At 46.4% G+C, this 27,110-nt stretch overlaps 1 protein-coding gene across 1 annotated transcript; it reads right to left on the minus strand.

The window, feature by feature from the left end:
• Positions 1 to 408: 408 nt before the first annotated feature.
• Positions 409 to 5,065, minus strand: LOC8026842 (cuticle protein 10.9). The gene is made up of 3 exons (XM_029985926.3): positions 4,995 to 5,065; positions 3,267 to 3,362; positions 409 to 2,386 (listed from the first exon to the last, which is right to left on the minus strand). Exons 1-3 carry the CDS (start codon positions 5,001 to 5,003, stop codon positions 2,030 to 2,032), a joined length of 462 nt encoding a protein of 153 aa, XP_029841786.2. The 5' UTR covers positions 5,004 to 5,065; the 3' UTR covers positions 409 to 2,029.
• Positions 5,066 to 27,110: the final 22,045 nt, after the last annotated feature.

Raw genomic sequence — 27,110 nt, forward strand, 5'->3', positions numbered from 1 at the left:
TCCAAGATGCTTTGTTCCAGATCACTGCTGCCATCACTTGTTAGTTAGTTTAAAATTGTTTTCTGGCGTGCAGACAAACAGAAATGATTATCTGCATGGGTATGTGGACATTGTTTTCTATTGAAAAGGAATAAATAGCATAGAAAGATGCAAACGTAAAAGAAAAAAAGTTAATGAATGAGAAATGTCAGAGCAAGCAAGGACTATGAAAGTTAATTGGGGAGTGGTGCAACGAACTTTGTGAACGAGGTTTTTGATGAGTTCCATAATCTACAAAAGACAACTTCATCCAGTAAAACCAAGATTATTATATTTCTTTAAAAAAAGAAAAAAGGTTGCTGTATACGAAAACAAGTGACATACAAAAATTTAACAAGTGCTGATGTGATGCTAAAAAAAAGCTTCCTGTGACACATAGTGCTAACGTATTTATTCGCCATTCAATGGTGACGATTTGTAAACAAATCGGGCAATTATCTGAATGTATTAAGGGCACCCAGCAACGCCAAGGGCTTAAGGATACACGAAATGTTATATACATTAAGAATAAAAGACACAGAGCTATTAAATACCGCGGCTAAATTAGTCTAGCCATCTTTTTTTATATTAACAACCCGATGACCCAGGCGAAAGAGTTCATTTACATATTAGGTACCCGCACACTCGCATAAACTCATAATTACATAATATGCTTAGTCGGTGCCTTAGAGCGCCCCTTATTAGGATGTAGTGACGTCGATTTAAATATGACCTCGTAAACATAAATCAGAAGGATTACCTTAAATATTTACTACTTGATATAAACGTACGTATAACCCTTTAAGTGTAACAGAAATAAAACACTGGTAATGCGAAAGGATTGCCCGATGAGGAAAGGTTTTTATGCACAGCCGTGACCCACGAAGGTTAACTATTAAACGTCAACAACTTTGCCAATATTGCCGTTATCCCCGTCACATACCTTACTAAACTTAAGGTCTTGCCAATGACCACAAGAAAACGCAATTATAACTTTCCGCTTGCATTCCTTAGAGAGCATATCCCCTTGCACGAACGCTCGGCACATTGGGCAAGAGAGGGAATCACCGCATCCAAGAAAAGCCCACATGAAGAATGTAACCTTTTGCAAATATAATACACCATAACCATGACATATGTGGTAACACATAATTGCAACACGTGAGACAGCCAAAACCCCTGGCGGCAAACAAACGAGCAGAAATGACATTGCCCAAAGAAACGTTCGAAGCAACCTTTTAGTATTTACATTGTGGTCAGGAAACAGGTAGCGAACAGCCCAGGCTCATATAAATGCTCATTTGTCTTCTCAATGCATCCCCTAGCGTTCCCGCAGTACGCAATAAAAACAGAACATAACCTTCCGGAAGCACACCGAGTCACACTTTTAATGGTATAACGCGCAACTTGAATCTTTGTTAAAGTTTAACAACTCATCTTTTAAAGAAGCTTTCTCTCTTTTTTTTAATATTTGCAAGTCTGTATTGGAACAACACCCTAGCCTTCTTTGCATGTAGAATAGAGACACCCATTTTTAGGCCTTAGACTCTCTTTGCTTCAGTACACTCTCTTTTCCCGTATACAGAGCGCGTGGATCACTGTTACAGTTCCGCTGAAAACCGATGATGCACTCTCCTCGCACCGAAAACCCGCTTCGCTTTTTTGGGATGTGGAGAGATCCTGAACTCCAGAAGTCAAGCTCTTGGCGCTGTCGGCAATCGGGAGTCTTCACAGATGTATTCACAGAAGTCTTCACAGTTGCGTTTGACTGCTTTAACACGTGTAAGACTGGTTGCGTCGAGCTGTTGCTACGGCGACCCTTACGACAAGCTAATGGGAAGACGCTGTGTTGCACGACACAACGCAGTGGACGCAACTCTGTGAATGAGCATTTGCAGTTCGGGCCACTTTAGGACTCAATTTTGCGGTGCGCGAAGATCCTCCCGAAAGCGTCCTTTGAAAGTCACACTCATTTTTTTTTCTCGACACGCTTTCGATCAATTCTGCAGTCCTAGTTCTCAAAGAAGACGCTTTGCTTTCTGTTCGAGGCTGCCATGGAAGCGAGTCTGCTCTTCTCGGCCGCTCTGGCCGCGTCGGCTCCGGGCAGAGCTTCCGAGTGGATGACGACTCCCGATGAACTGGCCGACTCGGTGCCTTGCTCGTTGGTGGCAATGCCCGCCCTGAAACCGTTTTTGTCGGCGATGTACTTGACTACTCGCATCCGGCCATCCGCCAAGGATATCCGGTAGCTTCCCCGCACCGTGCCGTCTTCGTCGCTCATCTCCTCGCGGCCGTGCGTGCCGTCCTTGCTGGAGCTGCCGTACACGAAACGGTAGGGAGTTCCCGGTCTGTGGTCGTCGGTGGGAGTCTGCACGAGAAGGAGTCACGTTCTGTAAGCGAAGGTTCGTTAAACTCGTCAGATCGTGTTTACCATTAGATTAACGTCGAATGCGTTACAGGGGAGGTTATGTAAGGAACTACCGACACCAAGAAGAGAAGGAAGTGACGTGGAAGTGACGTGGCACGTTGAATCGCGTGACGCGTCACGTAACGTAATACATCGTAGCTTTGCAAGTCCAGGTATGCCCACGATCGGACCTTGATTAACGACCCTATAACGTTTTCTGCGTATACAGGCTTTTGTCAGAAATGAATCGAGCTCTTTGCGACAACTTAATGCTTACTTTCATTCTGCCTGAGATGAATAAAACTGCTTTACCATAAAAAGGAGCAAACGCAATACTGCTCCTGCTCAGGGGGTTAAAGGTACGTATGAATGAAACTTAAACACAAATAAAGGAACGAAATACGCGCTGAATTGTAACCTCCATACCCTCTCCCCCCCTCCCCCCCCCCCCCCCCGGCCCCCTTCCCACACATACACCAATGGCTCAAGAAATGTGATGACTCTGTGGCTCTAAAATATGACGACTGTAATAATAACCTACTTTCATTGTTCGTTATTTCATTGAATGAGCCAATTAGAACTATCAATCGTTAATAGTTTTGACTTGCGTTTCATAATTCGGCGTTGCGTGAAAGGTGATTGCGCTCATTTTTTGCTGATAGTTAAAGCAAACACGACGGGTTCCCATATTCGGCCCAGTTAATTTCAATCCCAGGCTTCATTTGCAGACTATTTGCAGAAGAAACTAATCTGTACGACACTACGCTTTAAACCAAACCGCAGGTCAGGTCACAAACCAGATGTATTTGTTTTCGAAGTAGAAGTGTGGAAAGGAACCCACCCTTTGCCTAGATTGGCGCTGCTGCGTCTCAGAGAACTGAAACACGTCAGAGTGAACGGCGTGAGAAAATGCCAGGCCAAACAAGAAGATGGTTATCTGGAAAGAAGTGTGACGCAATTAATATATGATGACCTCTTACTAGCTATACACTCCCCATCCAAAAAGGAAAGTTAATTCGATTCCTAAAACCACAGCGTAAAAAGGAAAAACAAAAAACGTGTGTATGGTGATGGCGAAAAACGTGAGCTATGTTTGCTTCGGTTTATAGAATATGCTGCGTGTCGTTCGGAGTGCAGTGGAGAGATGTGACCTGAAAGTTTGCGCTTCAATCCCCACGCATGTTTGTTGTGATATGCAGTGACGGTGTTGACGTGCGTTCAAGCATTTGCCGGGACCGGATTCATGTTAGACTCTATAGTGCATTTGTGTTTATCTATAAGCTGTGCCAGCTAAAAAAGTAACGAACCGCCTCGCACCACTTCAAACCGCCACAAGGACACCGACTTGAAAGTTGTATACTTCAGTAACCAAATCAACCGTCAAGAACAACAAAACGAAGCACACTTATCAATAGAAAAGCTCATCTCTCTCTCTCTATTTTTCCCCGGTCTGTCTACACTTATCGTGCTTTTTTTTTTACTTGTATTTACCGTACGTTTTAACACTCTGACTATTGCTAAAACTATTTTTTTAAGCAGGAAGACCGAAATATATATAGACGAGCTTACTTCTAATACTTGCTACTGAATAACTTTTTTTTCATCTTATTCTTCCCTTAAAATGTAGCCAGCAATAATTCCTATTTCGACTTAAGTATTATTTTTGACTGTCGAGCCGACGCGCGTAACGCTGTAGACATAGAAAAGAAGGCTAGAAAGACTACATTGTCTCGTGTTCCTTTCGCTATATACACTTTAAGACTGGCAGGACTACTTATGGTCCAGTCCCACGAACTGGACCAATCGTGAAATACCTATCAACGGACGTCTGGAACCATTTCTGCCATAGCCACCGACAATGCGCCAAAACGCAGGGCGCGGTGCAGTCCGAGTATCTTATAATTATTCCACAGCCATTACTTACCATCTTGTTGAGGGTGTCTAAGATATATATATACATATATATATATATATATATATATATATATATATATATATATATATATATATATATATATATATATATATATATATATATGTTGTTTAATGCATTAACATTCGTGTTGTTCTCTCCCCCTTAATGACTTCGGGTCCTGACGATACTACACATGAAATGAGATGTAATGAATTAAAATGAAATGAGATTGTGGCATTAGCCGATAAGAGCGCCGAAGAACAAGTCCCAAAGCAAGAAGCCGCATTAACGTAATAAGCCTCTCCTCGCGTTTCTCAAGCTGTCAGTGCACCGTAGAAGACGCGACAAAACAAAACATGTTGACAAACCCAGTCGCGCATCAAGGCTGCAGCGCTTGTCTACAAACACGTGTTTGTTGCCGGTTGGTAATAGAGGAACATTGAAGAGGTCGCGCCAACAAGACATTCTCGCTGCGTCCGCTAGGACAGTGTCGGGTATACACGACTGCCGTCCCGAGCGCCGAGGAGATCTCCAAGTTTCTCAACGGATTTCCCCGATGACCGCGATCCATGCGCCATTGTCCCTGTGTCTCGCGGACAATCGTTGCAAGAACCTATCCGAGACAATCCGAGGAGACCGCGACAAGAACGTTACCTTGAGCATCGTGGCCCGTCTCGCGGGGTGGTCACGAGTGCGAAGAGTGTTGACGGGGGGGACGGCCGAGTGCTGACAAGTACGTCCCCGTCACCGGCACTTTTATACGCGCATTGCCGCAGAATGCATTTGTAAAACAGCGGTTGCGCATACGCGTCGGGTTGTTAAGCATATATCGTGTCGGGACGCATCAGCGGGGCTGTCTACGCGGTCCGTCAGCGACTCCCGACTTCCGGGACATCGGCTAAAAAAACGTGGCCTTCCTCCCGTATCTCTCGCTCGCAACGCGATCGGGCGTGCCGCTTTCGAAAGCCCGGGAATCGGGACCAAAAGAAACATTCGAAGCTTGAGGTAAAGAGCCAAGGTCTAAGTGAGCGAGCAACTGGAACCACGGAGAGCGTTTGCAATTTAATGGCGGATGTCTCCTGCGGGCATTCGTGGCAAATGCGCATGCGTAGGATTGGCGCACGGCTCGCTTTGCAAACGCGGTCCATAAGTCACGTGACTCCGATCGCTCAGTTGGAAACACTCCCAAATACGGGCTCACTTTCTCGAGGTTGTGTGTACAGTGCGACTCTCGCGTGACGACCTTCTTCGAGGGGGCGTCCTGCCGCGACGATCTGCGGTCGCTCCAGCGTGACGCCACGCTGACAGCAAACTGAGGGAAGGAATGGACCCTTGAAGGTGCCGCCGCGCCGCAGTGTGCATACCTCGTGCATATATGAACCTTGAGTCGAGTGTGAAACCTGCGTGTGTGTTTTTTTTATGCACCAAATGTCGGGCGCAGATAACACGCAGAGATGAATAAGAGGTGTCTTTTGAGAAACGCTGAAAACTAAAAGCCCATCGTAAAGGCACTCTGCGCTTAAGATTCTCCGTGCTGCAAAGACAATTCAGCGTCATCGTGATACAATTCATTAAAAAAGAAATGCGAATACCATGGGTCTTGCGTGCTAAGAAGTGGGAGGGGGAGTGTGACCGGCACCATGCACTGTAACAATATACACTCTACTGGCCTATATGTATCTGCCAAGATAAGAGCGTCAGGCGGTAGGGTTGCATACTGCTTTCGGTTTGGCTGTCTCACGCGTGACACTTCAGCTTTCTGTGTGTGCACGCCCGAGAGCTCGTTCACACAGTGGCGTTGGAGTGCGGCTGCAACCACTTGCGTCTTGTTAAAACTGGTTGCGTCAAGCTGTTGCTATGGCGACCCTTGCGACAAGCCAATGAGGAGGCGCTGTGCTGGACGACGCTACACAGTCGACGCAACTGTGTAAACCAGCCTTGAGGTTCACGCAGTGCCAGAACATCACCAACAGCCTGGCGATAGTCCAGGAAAAAAACAAAAAAATCCGCATGAAAGCTCTTAGTAACTACCATCAAATGTAAGCTTGGGTGTCTCGGACAGAAATTTCTGAAAACAATCAGATACAGAAGGTCGCATTCATAATTTAATTTTGATGTGGTCTGTAGGTCAAAAAAAAAAAGAAAGCACGAGACATATTTGTACTGGTCCGCTGACTTGCAAATCGCCAACACCTTGTCCGCCATGACGGCAATGCCACTTCATAGCCATCGTCCTGTTATATAATCCGCGGACTTCGTTCCCAAGGTACCGATTGTCGTGGGAATACGCCTTTACAGAACTGTTCGCTCTCATCCTACCTACGATAGTTGAGCCGTCGTCATTCATTTAGTTTGGCGCAGATGGCCACGCAGCTTTCGCGTCATACACCTCCCAGAAGAAAAAAAAAAACGATCGATCAGTTAGTATATACAGTCCTGGTCCACACCGTAAAACTGACTGCTCCACATTGTAGGACTACACGTTTCGCAAATCAACGGCTTCCCGTAGGACTCGCGAGGGCCGGTCGAGATGCCATCGGGGGCAACGTGCGCTCCACTCGGTCACGACGCTGGGTCGACCCGTGACGGTATACAACCCGTGACACGGAGAGAACCCTTGCCACAGCCGACCTCCGAGATGAATTAATTTCTGCAACCTACGTGATTACTTTCTCGGCTTGACCAACACTACCCATATACGGCGTGCTAGTTCGTTCTCTATTTGCCCACCTGATGCGTTTATTTATCCTCCAAATGCGTCCGCGTGGTTTTGTTTTTCCCAGACCTCAACCCATGACGGTGCAGGCTTGGCTGTCTCGTCATTCCGCGGTCTCTTCGCGTTCTGTATGATTCCCTTCGAATGGCGTGCCCCTCCTTGCTTTCAGATGCGCCAAAGATGCCTTTTCGAACACTTGCTCGCCTTATAGCCACCAACAGCATAATGCCCGAGTCCTACTAGAGCAACAAACAGAAACAAAACGACACGGACAAGCCTTCAACCCATGCAGCCTGCTCGCGATGGTACCTTTGGCAGGCATATAGTCGTTCAGTGCTCGCGAGGTAATCCCAAGTGATTGCAAGCCTGTCCAAGATACCCTCGCGTGCGTGATGCTCGCGTCTGAGCATAGCCTCTTTTATTCTACAAGCCTGTCAAATCGCGAAAGACTCTGGTTTGAGGCATGTCGCTGTCGTTTGTTTCTTTCTGTTTCTTGCTCTAGTGGGACCAGGGAATAAGAAATCAAGGGCGCGGTTTATTTTCCCACGCAATTCTTGTCCCGTGATAAGTTCCTCGGCGTTCTTGTCGACTGCGAAGCGATAAAATGACCAGGGCTCACCACCGAGCCCCGCGCGTCGTAACTGTCAGTGACTCTATAGAGTAAACGAAGCATGTGCACTTGAGGTTGATGGCATCCCAGTGAGATCGAGCGAGGGAACAGATTAGACACGAGTACTCGGTAATTGTTTTTTCCCGGCCTCGTTTCCAATAATCGTGTAAAAAAAAAAACGCTTTGCGTTGGTTTTTGGGTTAAATTCCTGACCCTCTACAGACCGTGTACACGTGTACACACCGAATATAAGTTCGCTGGTTACCAACACAGGAAGGCACAGAACCCATAGTCAACTTCAAACTCTAGAAGCAGAACAAAACAAAAGAGAAAGGGAATTCCAGATTGACTAGGTCACAAGGGCATACTCCAGGGCCGGTTTGCTCATCTTGCGGCTGCGGCTGCGGCCGCGCCAAGAGGGATTTTTACGTCACGTGACCAGCTCCATGGGGACAAGGAAGTACCTAGCGTCCCTGCCTAATGGCGGAGAAATCTGTATCGCTTCAAGCACAAAAGCCTAACTTCACTCTCAGAAACTGACTGCAGGGACTTTGAAATGGAGTCCAATTGGCCGCCCTTTTATACTGTAGGAGCGGCAGGTAAAGTTATGGCCAGGGGGAGGGTAAATATGAGCCAAAATAAAGAAAAAACCACGCGAGATAAAAGCGGCGGCAGTACATTTATATTCTCCCGCCAGTGGCCGCGACTCACGCCTTCTCCTGTGGCCGAGAGGTTGGAGCGCCGGCACTTGACGTCGCGGCGTGGAAGTTCCGGGTTCCAATCGCACTAAGGACTTCTTTTTTTTTCTTTCTTTTTTTTGTATTTTGCGCGTGTCTTACTTTTTAACTGTGATCCTTTTTAGGAAATCATCCACTTGCACTACTGCGCCTTACACGGTTTTTACTGTTTGTCCCACCTGTTCAATCGAAACACCGGGAAGAAAAAAAAAAAAGGATCAACGCAAGTTAACGCGCTAATACAATCATTTCATAATGTTCATTAAAAGGAAACCAAGATAACAGCATCGCTATGGTTTTTACACTAACGGAGCCGAAACAAGCATCCTTTCCCCAGCAACTAGTCTTATTTGTTTTTAAATATACAACGCTCTTGCTACGATTCCTTTCAATAACAAGAGACGCCTATTTAGGACTAATAAAAACTGCAGTTGTGACAATTAAAAAAAAAAAACAAGCAAAAATAAGAAAAAAATACTAGCAACTGTGGCTACCGTGCCAGGGTTGGGAAGTATCGCGATACAAATGTATCGCGATAGTATTTCAGAAATACATTTTGATACATTTTGTATCTGTATTTTTGTATCGCGATACATTTTTTTCACCAGTATCTGTATTCCTGTATCGGAATACATTTTTAATGTTCCTTCGTATCGCAATACAATTAGGGTGAAATGTATTTCGTTACATTTCTTGACAAATACTCCCCCCCCCCCCCCCCCCCCCCCACAAAAAAAAAAAAAAATAGAACGCATTTTTTTTTTTTTTTTACTTTTGAGGGCAGCAAGGACAAGGAGGTACTGGGGAACTGTTACCATGCCGACCAAAGTTCCTTCCGATTCTCTATACTATTTTTCTATGCGTCCTCTTCTCCCTTCTGAGAAGTGTTGCGTAGTCGGGGACTCGAGAACCAGGTGGCGTGCCAGGAGTCGAGTCAGAGCATCTTCTGCCGCAGGTCCCTCAGGCGGAAATTTCTTCAGTTATTGTTTGCTGACATCCAATGCCCGCTGCTAACCGTCTCTCTTGCTTTAGCGTACACAGTACACACAGCCGGCGAAGCTGAGTCACAGTTCGTTGCAGCAAGAGCCTGGCGGTGGTTGACTTGAAATAGTAGGATGACTCACGCAGTGAAGTTCAACACATATTCGAATGCGCCTGCGGCTGCGCCCGTAATATTGCACGGCTCAAGGGTACGTCATCAGCCGACATGAAAGTAACCCGCTGCTCTGGTGTTCCGAAACCCAAGAAGAAAGTCAGACGTGGCCTCGCTGTGCCGACCCAGACTTGTACACATGCGACTTGCCTCGAGCTCGCTGTTTCTCGGAGAGCTCGCACTTGTGCCGGCAATATCAGATCGCAATCCACGATGTCTCTATTTGGAGTATGCAAGACGAAACTTGAGAACTGCAATCTATGCTTCGGTGGCGGAGGGTCGATAGGAAAAACATTTACAAGAGCGATGGCACCGTATCGTTTTTTCAACTGTAACAAAATATAAGACAGATGTTCCAGGATGCTTCAGGTAGTCCACTATTCTCGAAAATTCCAAATGACACTGCCTCCTTGATCTTGAACGAGGTAACGTATACAACGAAAGTACGTATTGTCCTTTCATACTGGAGCGTGCTAAAGTTTCATGTTCAAGGCCACACCTACAGATAAAGAATGCCGGTTCATTTGATCGTGACGTCATGTGATAAATGTTGACAGGGGCGTCCTTATTGGACAGGGGCGTGGTGATTTAGGAAGACATATAATTCATTTAGAGGTCAAAGTCTTTTCGCATCCCTCATCAGACAGACAGGATGTCAGGAAAGGGACCGCGGTCAGTCCTTGATGGAACGTTTTTTTGAGCCCATTGAAGACTCCTCGTCGTCCGAAATCACTACCTTAAAGGCAAAGTGCCAAGCCTACGGTAAAGTAATTTCAGGATCAAAAACTTTAACATCCAACTTAAAGCTTCATCTCAGTTGGCGTCTCAAACAAATTTTAAGAATGTATTGCAGTATCAGTATTACTGTATTTGTATTTCTGCCCTCCCTAAAATGTACTCCTGTATTTGTATTTCCAAATACTTTTTGCCTATTTTTAAAATGTATTTCCGATACGTATCGCGATACACTTTTACAGATATATCTCAGTATCAGTATTTTAGCTACTATTTTAATGTATCCCAGTATTTGTATCTCCAAATACATTTTTGAGAATTTCTGCCCAACCCTGGGCTACACTGATTGAGCGAAATCCTACAGGCAAGGCAGCAAGACAAACGTCTGAGAAAGTAGTAAAACCGAAATAAAAGCGATCATACTTTTACTTGCATGGAATGTGATAAAAGTATATTTATACTCTTTACATTTTGTTGTGGTAATTGTTTTGTAATATTACCACATTACTTGTTGAATTTTAGTTAGATTAGCGGACGATGACGACCGAATGCAAAAATGAATCAGGCGTCGACATCGCAAACCCTCTCTCTAATGCAAACACCTAAAATGACTTTGGAACAACAAATGGAATTCATTATAATTAATTCCATTTATGATCCAAAGTCATTTTAAGTCCCTCACTCTAATGCAAACTCCTAAAATGACTTTGGATCAACAAATGGAATGAAATGATTGTATTAGCGCGTTAACTTGCGTTCATCTTTTTTTTTTTTTTCTTCCCGATGTTTCGATTGAACAGGTGGGACTAACAGAAAAAACCGTGTAAAGCGCAGTAGTGCAAGTGGATGATTTCCTAAAAAGGATCACAGCTAAAAAGTAAGACGCCCACAAAATACAAAAAAAAAAATAAAAAAAAAATAAAAAAGAAGTCTTTTGCGCGATTTGAACCCGGAACTTTCACGCCGCGATGACAAGTACCGGCGCTTAAACCTCTCGACCATAGCAGCAGGGGCGAGGCGCCGGCGGGAGTAGATAAATGTACTGTTACCGCTTTTATATCCTGTGGTTTCTTCTTTATTTTGGCTCCTATTTACCCTCCCTGGCCGTAACTTTACCTGCCGCTCCTACAGTATAAAGGGGCGGTCAATTAGATTCCAGATGAAAGTCCCTGCAATCAGTTTCTGCGAGCGAAATTAGGCTTTTGTGCTTGAAGCGATGCGGATCACTCCGCCATTAGGCAGGGACGCTAGGTACTTCCTTGTGCCCATGGAGCTGGTCACGTGACGTAAAAATCCCTCCTGGCCGCGGCCGCGACCGCAGCCGCAAGATGAGCAAACCGGCCCAGGAGACGTCGAGGAAGCGAACCACCAGAACAACACAACTGTTTGTTATATTTGGTTTCTCGGTTCCTCCTTATGTCTGATGGGTACACGCTGCCCACAATGAAGGTTCAGTTCTCCAAGATTCACCAGCTCTTCCTCAAACACAACACCGACGTTCCTTCGAGCGCGTCAGTAGAACGACTATTCAGCGTCGCCCGATATGTATTCTCAAGGGAGCGGAGAAAAGCATACCTCATGAAAACTTCGAGAGGTAGCTACTGCTTCAGTGCAACGACTACTGAAAAGAAAACAATAAACCACGAAACAAACGCAGTTGTTGTGGGTTGTCAAAGTAGCGAAAAAAGTAACTAGTTACTTTTAAGGTAATCAGCGCGTTCTTCTGGGGAATTGGTAAAGAGTAACGTACTTTTGTTACGTTTTCAGCGAGTAACGAGTAAGGGTATTTCGTTACACTTTTTGGGTAACCTGCACATATCTGCTTGCAAGGTCTGTACCTATTGGAGCTTTTTTTTTTTTTTTTTACTTTATTTTCCATGAAAACATCGGCGGTGCGCGCTGTATAAAAATAAATAAATTTGGCAAGCACCCGAGGAACTTCAACTGATTGCGGCAAAATGAACACACCTACCGTATCGTCTGCTTTCCTTATTCGCTTTTCTGTCGCTCCCTTTCTCGTTCTTTCTTTCGGCACCCCCGATGTCAGCGCTTAGATTTGTCGCGTTCTGCTCCCGCCTTTACCCATCTTCTGACAACACTGCAAACGATGCAGTGTCAAGTAATAAAATAAAAAAAAAACCTGTTTAATTTAAGCAGTGTCGTACTTTTTTTTTTTCTTTTCAGTCAGTTTCGAGACGTGTGCAGAGACAATGAAAAAGGGGGAAAAAAAGACAAAGGAATGTGGCGTACTTCCAAGAAAAGCAGATAACAAAGAAAAAATAGTTATCGAGACTGGAACGACTATTTCAGTTCTTTAACATTGCCTACAGACTTTTTTCTCATCTGCAGGAGTTGGCACGGGAACACGGATATACATTCCAGCGTGCGAATGAATATGGCTGGTTATTTTTTTCTCCTTATAGCAGCGCAACCTTGTACCGTGGGAACGTCCTGACACCGACCAAAATGAACGAGTTATTCAATAATCTATGCAATAAAAAGACGCACGAAGAAAACATAATCGTGCAATAGCACAAGTCTTCAGGTATCCGTGCACTGTGCTCTCGCTCAATAGTTATGTGCATCACCGATGCAAGCATGAACAAAGCGCTCCCTAAATGCTAATCCTCGTGCGCAAAAAAAAGGATCATTTTTTTTATATTCTTTTAATGTCGCGGCACACAACATTTGTGACGCAATAGAAACCCTCGGCCATTGTGTGTTTAGTAGTTTCTGATATTACATTTTCGTCATCTTTGTTTCCAGAAAGTTGCCGCCAGGTGTATCGCTATATTCAAGTAGCCCATACTAAAGCTAATCCTTCGATTCTGCACCTCATGGATGCTGTGCAGCGTCACAGAAAGTACGGGCACGAGTCCAGAACCTTAGAAAGTGCGCGAGTGGTCGAGCAGATTTGTTCTTTATTCGCGAAAAGGGTTAATTAAGCTACCGTCTTCGCATAACAAGTGCATCACGTTGTAAAATGATGAAACTGGAAGCTCACTACCAACACGGGCTCGACACCACAGCGCTAAGGAGGGGTATTCCCTGTGGGTGCCCCCTAATCGCGCCAACAATCGGGATTAAGCACTGCAGCAATAATCATTTTGCTCAACTCTACGAGCGTGCCATACTCCCCCGTCAGTGCCTTGGATTGAGCAGTGAACCGGTACATTGCTTACATCACAAGAACAAGTTTCCATCACCCACACTTCGAGGCTTCGAAAGAAAAAAATCATCAGAGGAAAACTCTGAAACTTTCCGGTAAGGTGGCGCAAGTCACCGCCCGATTCAAAAAGAACAGCCAGGGTGCATTCATCTATGCACCCATGCGGCGCCAATAAGGAAGCCGAAAACCCCATACCCCGAGAGCAGCACTTTTTTAATCGCGCGTGGAATGTTTTTTTGTCGTTCTTTTTTACAGATTTTGCTTTTCTTTTTTTTTTTTACGCCTGATTTAGTTTTGTTTGTTTTTGGGTGAAGCGAAAAATCCTGCATTGAGCGTGTTTCGTTCTCATTTAGGAATTCTACTCGAAGTAACATATTTACTGCGCCTACGTTTCTAGATTGCTTGACGCACGATACTTCCTAATTATTAAAGGAAAGTAGCACCAAACGTTATAACAGCGCGAAATCGGCGGTGCCTAAAGAATAAGGTGTAAACGACAGCGATTAGTTTAGGCCAAAATGGGTCTCTGGCCCGAGGAGTACGATGCTTTAGGCAGGTCAACTGTTCACCTGTAGGATATCTTACAGTATATGTAACCTTATATGTATATTACGAGTCTGTACACTGAGGGGCAATTTGAGCTGCCCCAAGAAAGCAGGCGGCGAGAAAGGTAAAAAGAACTCGTCGGGCTTGTCGCTTCCAAGTGAAAGAGCTGTTCACCTCGGATCATATCAAGACGCTAAAGAGGGCGCAGACGCCCACGATGCATTCGTATTTCTCCAACCATCCGGCCCCTTGCGGCCGCTGGCAATGCCTCATACTTAAGTTCTACCTCTATTGTCCCTCGCAGTGAGCAGAGATGCTAAACAAAGACGGAACCAACATAGATAACTTGGCAAGATTCCCATCGAACAGCTCATCGAGGTCCATCGAGGCTCAAGTTTATCTTTAGGTCTGATTTGCATATTACCTAGCTATCTCAGTCCACGCGCCCTTTTCATAGCCGCACGGCGCATTTGAGAAAGCCAAGTTTGGCTTACTTCTGGCACTAGTGAACCTGAAATCGACTTTTCCGTCGGAAGAAGGGCGGTACACAGCGAGATCATTTGACCTCGATAAGGCGAAGCAGGAGTCGCGTAAGGTTGCTTCGTTTGTGTCGTCGGACTAAAGCAATTATGCGCTCCATTAGGAATATGCATTTTGTTTGCCTGCCAATAAACCCTTTCCTGCAATTTAGTGCCTAGACGGGCCCACTTCCGAAACATATTTTTGTCATACGGATTTTCTTCCCACGCCAAAAATTATGTGAACTGTTTCTTTTTTTTTTTTTTGCAGATTCCCAACGTTAGAAGTATGCTTTAAAGCATTAAATGCTTTTAAACGCTACACCCCCCCCCCCCCCCCCCCCGGGCACGTGAGCTATTCACCAATTAAGGGAAAAATTCACGTCTTGTGACACAGACACCAATCTAGCTTCTCCGCTAAATTTAGCGGGAAAAATCGACGTCACGTGACCTATACAACAACTCAAATTCGCCCTAATTTAGCGGGAAAATATAGGTCACGTGACACACCAATTTCCTGACCAGTTCCCTATAATGCATTTCATGCATTAAAGAGCTTTAATAATAAAGGTAACCGCCTTTTTTTAAGGAATTCGAAATTGCACAAATTTAGAAGACATGCGCGAGATACGATGTCCTCTGGTGACATTTAAACACTGCCGACACTTGTACTACCGCCTTTAAATCGATGAATCGATCAGTCAGTCGAATTTTATTTATTTATTCATCGGCAATAAAAGAATACCTGAATGAAGCAAATAATTCATAGTGATAGCTAACCCATAGAACTAAGATGCATTTTTCAAGTTCAATACAACTAAATAAAAAAACATAAAAACTAAGCAAATAACCGACGTAACACCCTCGTAATCATAGAACGGCGAACAAGAAATGTTAATGCAAACCACCAAAAATGTAGGGGAAAAAAAAGCAGGCTGTTGCAATTACCATCAATACATTAGAGTGAAATATAATCAACGTTCTCTTCTTTTTTAATTTGTTTTCTGCATTAGCAGTTTCTGTGACTAATGTTGGCAAAATGGAGCTTGAATACAACCAAGTATGAAAACTGTAAAATTTCAAAAAGCACATCAAATAATAACCGGGGGCAGGAGGGGAGGGGGGTATTGCAGGGTTTAATATTGACCGAAATTGCACCTCGAAATTGAGTTGCACGTGAGATAGTGGAGCGCTGGGGATTGGCTTCGGTACTCATGGGAATTGTACGAGGGTCCCCTAGATAGGATTGAACTACATCGCTGCGATAAGAAGAGATGCAAATAAGGAGATTTTGTGAACTTGCCTCAGGATTAAACAACTAAAGCAGAACATTTACACCGGTACTGAAATACAGATTTTGGTCTCAGTTGCCCCATAATCGAATAACTAAATTGCTTACTCGTTTTACTGAATGTTTGTGCGTATATACTTGCCTTGCTGACTTGTTTTATTCTTCTGCCTGCATCATGTTTTGGCCTTCAAAAGTTAACCGGCACTATCTTAAAAATATATAAATAAATAAATAACCGAGTATTTTTATATTTTATTTAATACACTTTAAAAATGGATCTCTGAGCTCGCTTTCCTATAGAACAGGAGATAATAAGTCACGGCGAACAATGCCAGGAGCCCAGCAAATGCCAAAAATCAAAATACGAATTTAAGAGGAAATGTGATGTGGTCAGGGACAACAAACATAACATTCCATTTGCAAACTTTTTTTCTTTTTGTAGGTGTATCTGTTAAGGGCGATACCACAATTTTCATACTCTCAGTAGATACAGCTTAGAAGTATTTCTTGATCAATATAAAATGTGTGTGTGTGTGTTTTTTTCCTTTCTCCACTCAATGGCAATCGCAGGAGAAAAAAAAATCGAGAAAACTTAGCAGTGTTTCGCCCCTCAACTCGCCGCCGGAAACAAGCGGCTACGTGAATTGGAGCCTATCATATGCCAGAAATGTTGATCATAGCCACCCACGCATTGGGGCTGGCAAAGCACAGGACACGTGCTGATTCTCACAGATTGCCAAGGTTCGGCTATTCCGTTCACCGCAACGATTGAACACGAGCCACCACCCAATGCAGAGCCGTTTATACTGATAGGGTCTGGCCTTCTTAAGGAGATTTTGACAGCCTGGCAACCACAGCAGCGTGGTCTGACAACCGGGGGATGACTACCTCCGTCCGCCATTTTGGGGCTCTGATTCGTAGGAACTTTATGCGATTTCTCAGGAATAAACGAGACAAAGAAGTAACGCCATTTCGTGTTATCGCGAAATCCGTTGGTTCTAGCGGGCAACAAGCTCCGCCCCATTGGCCAAACTCTCTCCGTATAAACGGCTCTAGCCGAATGCATATGTCGAGGCATTGATTGTTTCGAGCCCAAATCAAGTTCTCACGCAGTGGTCGTCTCCACCGCATCAGACGCATGTAAACATCGTCACTGCACGGATCGTAAAGCTCAGAGGACGAAATCACGGGGATCGCATTGCTGACAACACCAACAATACGGTCCTCATAACTTCATCGTCACTTTTGGCGACGAAAAAACTGAAATTACGCGGCGACAAACAAACCTCTGATTCGGTGGCGTTGCGTATGAGTATACTTTGGTCCCAATAGTGCCAGCAAGCGTGTGTGAAGTGACGAACATTCCAACCCAATATTGTTGCACGGTCCCTTTACGTTATCCTGATAACACAAAGACGGTTAGAATCGTGCACAAGCTTCTATATATGTAAACGGTAATCGTTCTAGAAATTAAGTGCCACATTTTACACAAATAAAACCGCAATCTTTGCAGGGAGGATGAATAAGCGAAACGACACGCTGAGCACCCGATTCAAACCAATTTTTAAGCATCCTCCGCGGGAAAGTGCACGCGCATGCATTTCGTAGCAGCGAATGCCTTGTGGAGTTCGGGCTTAAAGCAGCAGTGCGCGTCGCGAAGAGCTGGCAGGATGCCGCGTGGCGTTCGCCATTAGGCAACCTCTTCTGGGTTCCCATGCACAGCGACGCACTTGGAAATCAGTTTCCAATGGTAGGACGACGAAGACGATTCGCGATAAGGATAACTTCGCCGTCGTGCTTGCAAATTTTCTTTTGCCGAGCTGCTTCGCTGCAAAACAGCTCTCGTGCTGTTGGAAGACCCGCTAGGGGATGGCTATTCACCGCGTTCGGAGGGAGTTGACAGCACGAGGGCGCCACAGTATTTAGTGCCCCAGAGCCGTTTATACTGAGAGAGTTTGGCCGATGGGCGGAGCTTGTTGGCCGCTAGAACAAGCGGATTTCGCGATAACACAATATGGCGTTACTTCTTTGTCTTGTTCATTCCTGAGAAATCGCGTAGAGTTCCTATGAGTCAGATCCACAATATGGCGGACGGAAGTAGTCATCCCCCGGTTGTCAGACTACGCTGCTGTGGTTGTCAGACTGTCAAAATCTCCTTAAGAAGGCCAAACTCTCTCAGTATAAACGGCTCTGTAGTGCCCTAGTAGGCTTCCGGTAGTCCGTTTATTTTGTCAAAGGCAACAAACACACAGCAATCGGACCAGATGATTCTACAAGACAGTACTAAAATCCAATGAGACCCTGAACACTCGCAACAAAAATATGTTTCTTGTGTACCAAATTTGTGAAGAACTTGGGGAGGCAATAGAATTCGGAAATACACACCGTATTTTCGAATTCTTTTGCCTCCCCAAGTTCTTCCTTCAATAGGTTCCTGGGCATAGCGGTGTTTCAGGAAACACCAAAGCTGATCAACTAGACAGAGACGCGCGTACCAGAAACCACGTCCACCCCACACCCTTTACAAAAAAACTATGCCAAGCGATACATTCGTTGTCTGTGAAACGGTATGTCCCACGACACGTGGCCCAAGAGCATCTCGGAAGACAGTCTACTCCTCCTAATTCATCCGGAATTTCGGTGTCTAGCCCATACTCACTTGAGTAGACCTACTGAGACATGAATGCATCGGAGCTTGAGAATGGAAAATCAGGGGTGGCCAAGCTGCTTGGCCACCCCTGATTGCCATTCTCAAGCTCCATTCATAGATATACTCTTCCCTGATGCCCTGGGAACACACATCGTAAACCTTCTTTTAAACAATTTATAATTACTGACATCTTAAGAAATGCACGGCGCCAGTAGTCATACACTTTCAGTGACAAAAAGTGTAAACGCCGGTTTGCCACTGGGGCATGCTTTAATCGTTTGAACGTGCCTAACATCGAGCGTCCTTTCTCATTAAATGAACTGATTAGAAAATGATCAATGATCGGTATCCGAAAAACATCGCAGAGCATAAAAAGAAAAGATGCATCTGAAAGTTCACAATGTGGTATCCAGCGTGACAAAAAATAAAAAAGCGCATCTTTACGTGGTGAATGATGTTGATTGGGGCGAAGCTCTGGTGGTGCTTGTCTGCGCAGACGCTGAGCCGCAGCATGCCGAGCCTTTTGTTCGTTTTCATCCATGTCACGCTGCGGTCAAATTCTCAAATGCGTATATAACCACGTTCCATACCACACATTCTCTTTCTGACATGGATAAGCGGCTCGCCGCCTACGCAGACAAGCACCACCCGAGCTTCGCCCCAATCAACATCATCCACCACGTGGAGATGCGGTTTTTTTGGGGGGTTTTTTGTTTGCCCTACACGAGCACGGGAGCACGTGCTCACGTGCTCGTGAGCACGTGAGCGCGTGAGCTCACGACCAGGAGCACGTGCACCCGACGGCGGGCGGACATACGCACATGGCTAGCCCCTAAGGAGCTTCGCCCCTAAAAACCTCTTGCTATATTACCCAAGCACCAAGGAGAATGCAGGGATTGGTGTTCCACGGGCCGGACTTGCTGGCCTCAGCAGTAGCAACTTTTCTAAAGGAAATCTTTAGAACAAATGGCACGTTGCATGCCCGTTCGTCAACGCTTTATTTTGGTTATCTACTTCGAATCTTTTATACGGGGAAGGCGTGCGCTTCGTCTCTGTCCCCTTCTTCGTCCTTGTTCATTCGGCGCTTTCCATTCGATGATGTACCAACTAGCCCATTTATCTATTTGATTACTTGAGTTCTACAGAAGAGGATAGATGTAAAGTGCCGCCGTTCAGGCGAGCTATTGTGATGACCGGCATCATCTTTAAAAAATAATTGCCCCTTGTCAACGAAGCTATAGCGTCTACACAAAGAAAGCAACTTTCACACCCGGAGGCAAAGTAAAGGCGGCAAAAAAAGAAAAAATTCGGTTGTTGCTCCACGTCATCCATCAAAGGATACCGCGAGGACGGCAACGGTAAAGCAAGCTGCGAACGACTGCGCGGGTGCAGAAAACCAGCAATTTAGTCGCGACAGCGAGACACGCTCGAATCACTCTTGAAGACGACCTTCAGCGAATGCTTTTCTTCGGTGGCTGCTATCGTCGAAAAGAGGAAAAGGGAGGGAACCAAAGGGTTGGGGAGTAAAGTGCAGGGAGAAAGCTAAGAGCAATGACGAAACACACGAGCAAGCGACAATTAACATGCATGAAAAGAGAAAAACATATATAGAAAGAGAGAAAGAGAGAGTAAAGAATGCTGCACGAAAAACTGAAACAGAGCCACGCATAGCTGCGAGTCAGAGGTTTATCGACAGCTATGTCCAGAAGCCCGAGATGTCATTCGAAATTGTATTCAAATCAAAAAGCCTTTTTTTATGTTAGAATGCCAATTACCAATTTTCGTCCCAAGTCTCTTCTCTTATTGAATTTGCTCTTCGAGGGCTCTGCACTTTTATACTACAGAAAGGTTTCGTGCAATTTAAATGCGTTCAAACGTTTCGTCGCACGAGCTAAAGGTCAAATAAATATAAGTCTGTTTTACCCGACATTTTTTTGGCTTGTTTTTACAAGCACGAGCCTGCTGAACATCGGTACAGGGCGGTCTTTATAAGGTCGCTCCAGGGCTAGCAATTGAACTCGCCCCAATAGCTTGGAGAGTGTAAACTGGCACGTACTATAGACCAACTCATGTTTACAAACAAACCGGCGCGCCCCTAGCGGACACCACCGGCGCCGCGCATGCGCCATGGAGTGTGGGCAAGGCGTTCGCCACCGTCCATGCATAAACAAACCATTGGAATGCGATGTTATCGACGTCAGTGTAAGTCTTAGTGCTCTTTTTTTTTTTTGCGTTGGAATTGTTGATTTTACGTCTTCCTGGTAATGTCTGACTACTTTAGTGGCCTCAGCGAAATTAGCGAGGCTTGTTACCCCGCAAACCTTCGCGTGAATAATGTGAAATCCGGCGATTCTTTCCGCGTGTATGCAGAAGAATGGACGCTAAAGCCCCATTCGTATGATGAGGTCCTGCTCGCTATTTTAAGTCATGACGTCTCTCGGGCTGCAATTCGTGAACCGTAGCTGAGATGATGACGTCCATACTAAAAATCGCAAGCAGAATCGGGCCATGTGGATCAGGCATAACAAGTCGGTGATGGCCTCTGGTGGCAATTATCAACATCTCCTTGTATCTACTGTTTACACCGAGCCTACTTATCCCAACCACCAACCTTCAAAGTTAGTCTCTTGAGGCCTGCACTTCTTATCGCAATTACCGGATCAACGTTTGGTTGGTCTACGGGCGGCTGTCGCTTGAACGAGCAGACGACAACACGCAGAAACGTTTGAGAGCAGACAACAGCTCGAACTATAAGGCGACCGTTTGAACTTGATGACGCACTCAGCGTAGTCCGCAGGTGGTCCGTCTAACTTGGCGGTTTTCCCGCGTTCATGGTGAACTAAACAAATAAATCTGACGACCACAACTATCCGTGAATTCAAAACAAAGTGCATCCCGCACAAGCAATGGTGGTCTAACGGCGTCTGGCGTTACTTTTTCACGGCCCCTATCGCATTCTAGTACGACGAACCGAACAGGCAGAAAACACATACAAAAATGACCGCATCTCCACGTGTTGAATGATGTTGACTGGGGCGAAGCTCTGGTGGTGCTTGTCTGCGTAGACTCTGAGCCTCAGCATGCCGAGCCTTTCGTTTGTTTTCATCCATGTCAGAAAGAGAATGTGTGGTATGGAACCTGGCAAAGTTTAACGCGATTATATACGCATTTGACCGCAGCGCCCTCTTCTGTATAGACGTTGAGCTGCTACATGCAACGTTTCATCCATGACATCCCCAGCTTTTGAGTTACTACCACATCTCCAAGCCCCCTACTCGTCCCGCACTCGTGGCCGAGTGGTTAAGGCGATGGACTAGAAATCCATTGGGGTCTCCCCGCGCAGGTTCGAACCCTGTCGACTGCGCAAACATTTCTAGAGCGCAGCTCTTAGGCGCCCGTTTCCGGCTTAAGCGGCGTCGCCGTCGCCGTCGGCGTAACCGCGCGGTGCATTATGGGTAAATTCCCCGCTAAATCTAGCGGAAAAATTTCCCCGCTAAATCTAGCGGAAAAATTAAACCTTTACAGACTCTTTTGGTACAGCCCCAGTCGTGGCGTTTTGACGAGAAGTCAGGTTTTTGTCTGGTTCCTTCCAAAATAACACAGGAATGCACGTCCCGCATGGTGACTTCCGCCCACAGCCCGACCGGAAGTGCACCCGACGCGCCACACCGCGCCGTGACGCAACAGAGCTGAGTTCGTATATGAGATCCATATCATTCTCTCTACCTTTTAGGACAATCTCCGCTGCGTTTCGAGTTCAGGTCGTGAAATCAACTAGCGTTCACCGGGTCGTCAAGGCCCATCCTACTGCACGCTGCACTCGATATGCCATCACTATTGGCGACGTGGGAGACCAAAAGTGTAGCTGCGATCGGCCATTCGCAACTGGCCAAACACTCACAATGACGTCTTGAGTAGGATGATTTCCGCTCTCATCGACAGAAATATGAGCAATGCCAGACTGTCAACCCTGACGGTGTTGACCGATAAGCTTGACTGCTTGGATTGCTAGGCTTCCACGGCGCTTTTTACGCACCATCGAACTTGTCTCTCGCTACTAATCACCTCGGTCGTGACGTCAGGGATATGAGCCGTAACAGGGCGCCACCGAAACACCTCGTCACCAATTTCCGCGGTGAGAAGCTCGCTAGGGCCGCTTTTGTTTTCCTCACTGTGGGTAGTGCAAGTGCTACCCACGCGGTTACGTTGTAATTTTCGTAGTGCATAGAAGCTTGGTACTGCACGTGCTTGCACCAGCAGAGGAAGTTGAAGTATCCACACTCTGGGGTGTGAAAAAATTTCTACCAGGAGGCGATACCCAAACTTCGCGCCGCGAATGCTTCGAGGCAATACCTGGAGAAGACGGAACGTTAATTGGCTGTTAAATTTACGATCACGTTGCGCTCACACCCGCGGAAAAATTGGCACATTTCGCACAACACCTGCCAACCCGACAGCAGTCCGTTTGGTGCGGTCATCGCTCAAAAATTATCCTCAGGAGAATGTTTGCGTCCAGTGCCTTTTCGGCGCTGGACGTTTTGAAATCCTTAAGAAACAGTTTTGTTTTGCAAATCATCATTAGGTGTAAGCTCTTAGACGGACGACGAAGCACTTTAAAAGGAAAATGTTTAAGGCAGTGACGTAGCCAGGGGAGAGGCTTATGGGACATTAGACCTCCCCCCCCCCCCCCCCCTCGGGCCGCCCAAAAGAAAGCCTTTCGACCCTATAATACGCACATGCGTTTTAACCCCCCCCCCCCCCCCCGTTTCCCAGTCCGCACCCCACGTCATGGACATCCCAGCCACCTCAGCCCCCTAAACCCCCCCCCCCCCCCCCAAAAAAAAAAAAAGAAAATTCCTAGCTACGCCACTGGCGTTAGGATCGGCTTTATATCGGCTATTTGTTTCCTGATTTCGGTCAGAGCAGAGAAATTAAGCAAACGTTTCTGTTTGTGGAAATACTTCTTTCTCTTTCTTCCTTTTTTTTTAACGCGCAATAATTGTTGCGGGGCGTGGACTGAACCTCTATGACACCTGCTATCTGTCAAAGGCTTCGTGACGTCGCCACTGGCCTCTCTGAGCTGAACGCCGAGCAAGCGCCACCTAACACCACCGATGACGTCACAATCGCTAGTTTCCCTCGTTCTCTTCCCTTTCTGTTCTTGGCACGCAATAATAATTGGGGTTGTGGGGATATTTAGACAGCGTGTAAACTCTAAAAAAAAAGGTATCACCTTACACCCTTTTGTCCCATATAATACACCCCAAAACTTCATTTCGACGTACAGCACCCTATAGTCGAACAAACGGTCCCAAATTTTAGCAGGGGCTTGATAACGGTGCGATATAACTTATTAAATTGCTAAAGTTCGTATCAAAGACAAAAGAAAGAAAACACGGAGCTTTCGCAGTACGGCCAGGAAAACTCCGATTATCTTTTTTGTAATCAATAATGCGTACATCAGCTATCTTAATAAGTTGTACCAGACGGCTATCAAGCCCCTCGTAAACTTTGGGGCCGCCCGTTCGATTATGGGGCGCTGTACGTCGAATTGAAGTTTTGGGGTGTATTATATGGGACAAGGGGTGTAATAATACACCTTTTTTTCTGAGAGTGATAGTTGGTCAGCCATTAAAGTTGCGACGAGTCACACGCTGTAGATGAGCAATTTAGTCAGTGCGGTACAACCGCTAGCCTGGGGTCTTTAACGTGCACCACGCAGTAGTGATACACGACCGCACGCATGTACGATGCTCATCCAGATCGAAACGGGCAGGGGTGGGGCTCGAACCCAGGATCCCTGGGTTCTGCAGCGCGAGCTTTTCTTGGCGCGCAGCGGAGCGTAGATACAGTGTTATTTTCCATTTTTCCATTACATCCCTCCTATCATATTTCGATCCATCTTAAGTCCGGACACAGACTATGCCATGAGCTGATGGGCCAGTCATACAGCGCGAAAAGATCACCAACATGGGGCTCGTCATGTTTTAGTACGTGTTCTATCATCGATCGCTGAACCGATCATGCACAGAGAAGCACTGGCAGAACCAGGGAAGGGGGCATCAGCCCCCCCCCCCCCCCCCGAAATCCGGCCGATCTTGTAATATACGCTTACATTTCCAACAGTTCCCCCCCCCCTTCTCCACCATCGCCCCCCCCCCTTTCCCCCAGAGCGCCCAGCAGCAGCTGAGCCCACTGCTGCAGGACACGTGGTGACTGCGAGCTCGCACAACGCTCGACAGCGTGCATTCGGGTCGGGTTGTGTCGGGCATACGCGAAATTCTTATCTCTACTATAGTCACTGACACACCGAGAACGGCAGGTCGTCTCTTTCGAGGGCCATGCAGGCCTCCTGCATACGCTCGCTGCCTCCCGTCGAGCTTCGTTTGTGCTATGCGCGCGGAGATCACGAAAAAGGTAGGAAGACTTGCGACGGCTAAATGCCGGACAACCGAAAGACCCCCCCCCCCCCCCTCCCCCCCACCCTCCCTTTCCGTTCTTATCATATGTCTGTGACTGCACAATCTAAAAATAAACACGTACTAAAAGCAAAACAGGTCCATAAAAATAAACCCGCGGAAGCGCGTATCTATACACGCCCTCCATGGCCGCATATCCGCCCCTTCGCTCTCGCAAGTACTAATTATAAGACAAGGCCTGAGGATGACGTCATCGTTAGTGGATCCCCGACCTTCCCAAAGCGACAAACACGCAAAGCTCGACAAGAGTAAAGTTACCGAATATTGCGAAAGTAGCGATAAGCTCCCCGTATGGTCGCCATTTTGGTTCATGAAATGAGCAACTTCTCCCTGACCTCTCCATTCTTTGGCGAGCCAATCTAAATTCACTGTGACGGGTAGCCTTATGGAGACGTTTCTTTGCACCGAGATTGTGCTACCCACACACCGGCGAAACAAGCGTACATACATATCCGCACCGCAACCACACGCTGCGTCGGTGCTTGGAGGCATCGAAAAATAATTTTCTTGTCTCGGAATACGCTACAAGAACAATATCGTTGTAAGAGACCCGCTGAGACGGACATGATTGATAAGTCGATTGCATACACAGTGCAAAGACGCTTATGTTGGCGAGGAACGCCTTTAGTATGCGATGACGGATGCTCTATAGTGATCTTGGTGCGACTCGTTTCGAACGATCCTCTCGAAGCTTCGAAGACTCGAATGAACCGAAATGGCGATTGCCATGGTCATCATCAGTCTGTTTGTGTCCGGCTAGCACGAAGGGAAGACAATGGCGCCACTTTTTCAGGATCCAGTGAGTTTAGACGAGAGTAGCCACGAAGCGCAGCGAACACAGCGAGTAGCACAGAACGCGCGCGTTTCATTGGCCGGCGAGCAGAAACTTGATATCTGCGACCAATCCGTACTTCCGTGCGCAGGTAGTGAGTTCCTGCTCGCCCACCAGGGAAGGGTCCACGCTGCGCTGGACGTCTGAGTATAACACAGCCTTTACGAGACGCCGCAAGACGCGCTGACGGCGACGCTGTTCCAAAACCAAAACGATCTGGTCGGCGAGTTGGCAATACATGATAAGTACTAAAGCGCCAAGGACAAGGGCAAGTGAAAGACGTAAACGTGATCCACTCGTGGTGACGTTTGAGGGGGAGATGCAGGCCTTGCCTTTTGAGTGGTATTAGTTCTCGCCGCCGGACATTACAAAAAAACACTTCCGACAAAGAAAAAAAAAAAGAAAAGTCCAGGGTCGGTGATGGTCGGCGGATAAAAAAGAAAGCTATGGCGGATCGTGACCTCTCTGGTCCTGTTTCGGGCGTTATGCGACGGCAGCAATGGCGGAAAGGGAATCGAAAACCGCAACAAGAAGCGCCACGCTTCACCGGCTGGTGGAAGCCAATGGAGGGTCAGATCTGGGTTACAGCAGCGGGGAAGTTGTGGCCCGCGTACGGCATAACTCCCCTCCTCGAGTGGCGCCGTTCGGCTCCATTCCGTCTTCCGGGAAAGGACGCGCGAAAATGCGTAGAAAGTTGCTTGTTTTTCCTTTTCAAATGTCTATGTATCTCTTTTTTTCATTTTGTGTAATTACGTTTTAAATTGCCAGTCTTTACAGTCTTTTCGTAGCTCTCGTGCACCAGCCGTCAATCCGTCTTGTTTTGTTTCCGAGTGCGCGTTTTCTGTTTCTTTTTCTCGTTGCCTTTTTTGCCTTTTCATTCCGGTGATGCGTACCGCGAGTGAAATCTGAGGCTCGCGCTAACAGCGGTTTTGTATAGCGTGGCTCCTTTCTTTTTTTTATTTTTTTATTTTTTTTTTTGTGCGCGATTATTCTCTTTGTTCGCGGCTAAAAACGGTGACGTGGTTCCGCCCTACTTTGAGGCAAAAGGGAAAGTGCCTGCGATTACGCAATCCGCGCGCGCGTAATCGTAACGCTATTGCTTCCTACGGCCACGGCCGCTCGATTCTCGTTCCCGCTCCGCTAGAAACAACCTGCCGGTGTTTTTGCTCTTTTTTTTTTCTTCTTTTTTTGAGGGAAACGGAAGTTCTCAGAGCGGCCGCAGTAATTGGCACTGAGCCTGGTGGTGCTGACCAATGACATCGAGTGCGCGTGCAATTGTACTGGATATTTATGCAACCGCGTTCGCAACCGCTTTGCGAACGCGGATCCGCTTC

This window comes from Ixodes scapularis, unplaced genomic scaffold (genome assembly GCF_016920785.2).
Source record: "Ixodes scapularis isolate PalLabHiFi unplaced genomic scaffold, ASM1692078v2 PGA_scaffold2__306_contigs__length_199485367, whole genome shotgun sequence".
NCBI classification, from domain to species: domain Eukaryota; kingdom Metazoa; phylum Arthropoda; class Arachnida; order Ixodida; family Ixodidae; genus Ixodes; species Ixodes scapularis.

Coding starts and splice junctions, on each gene's coding strand:
- LOC8026842 (XM_029985926.3), bottom strand. Junction 2,387..3,266: donor AGCGCCAATCTAGGCAAAGG/GTGGGTTCCTTT, acceptor CTTCTCGTGCAG/ACTCCCACCGACGACCACAG.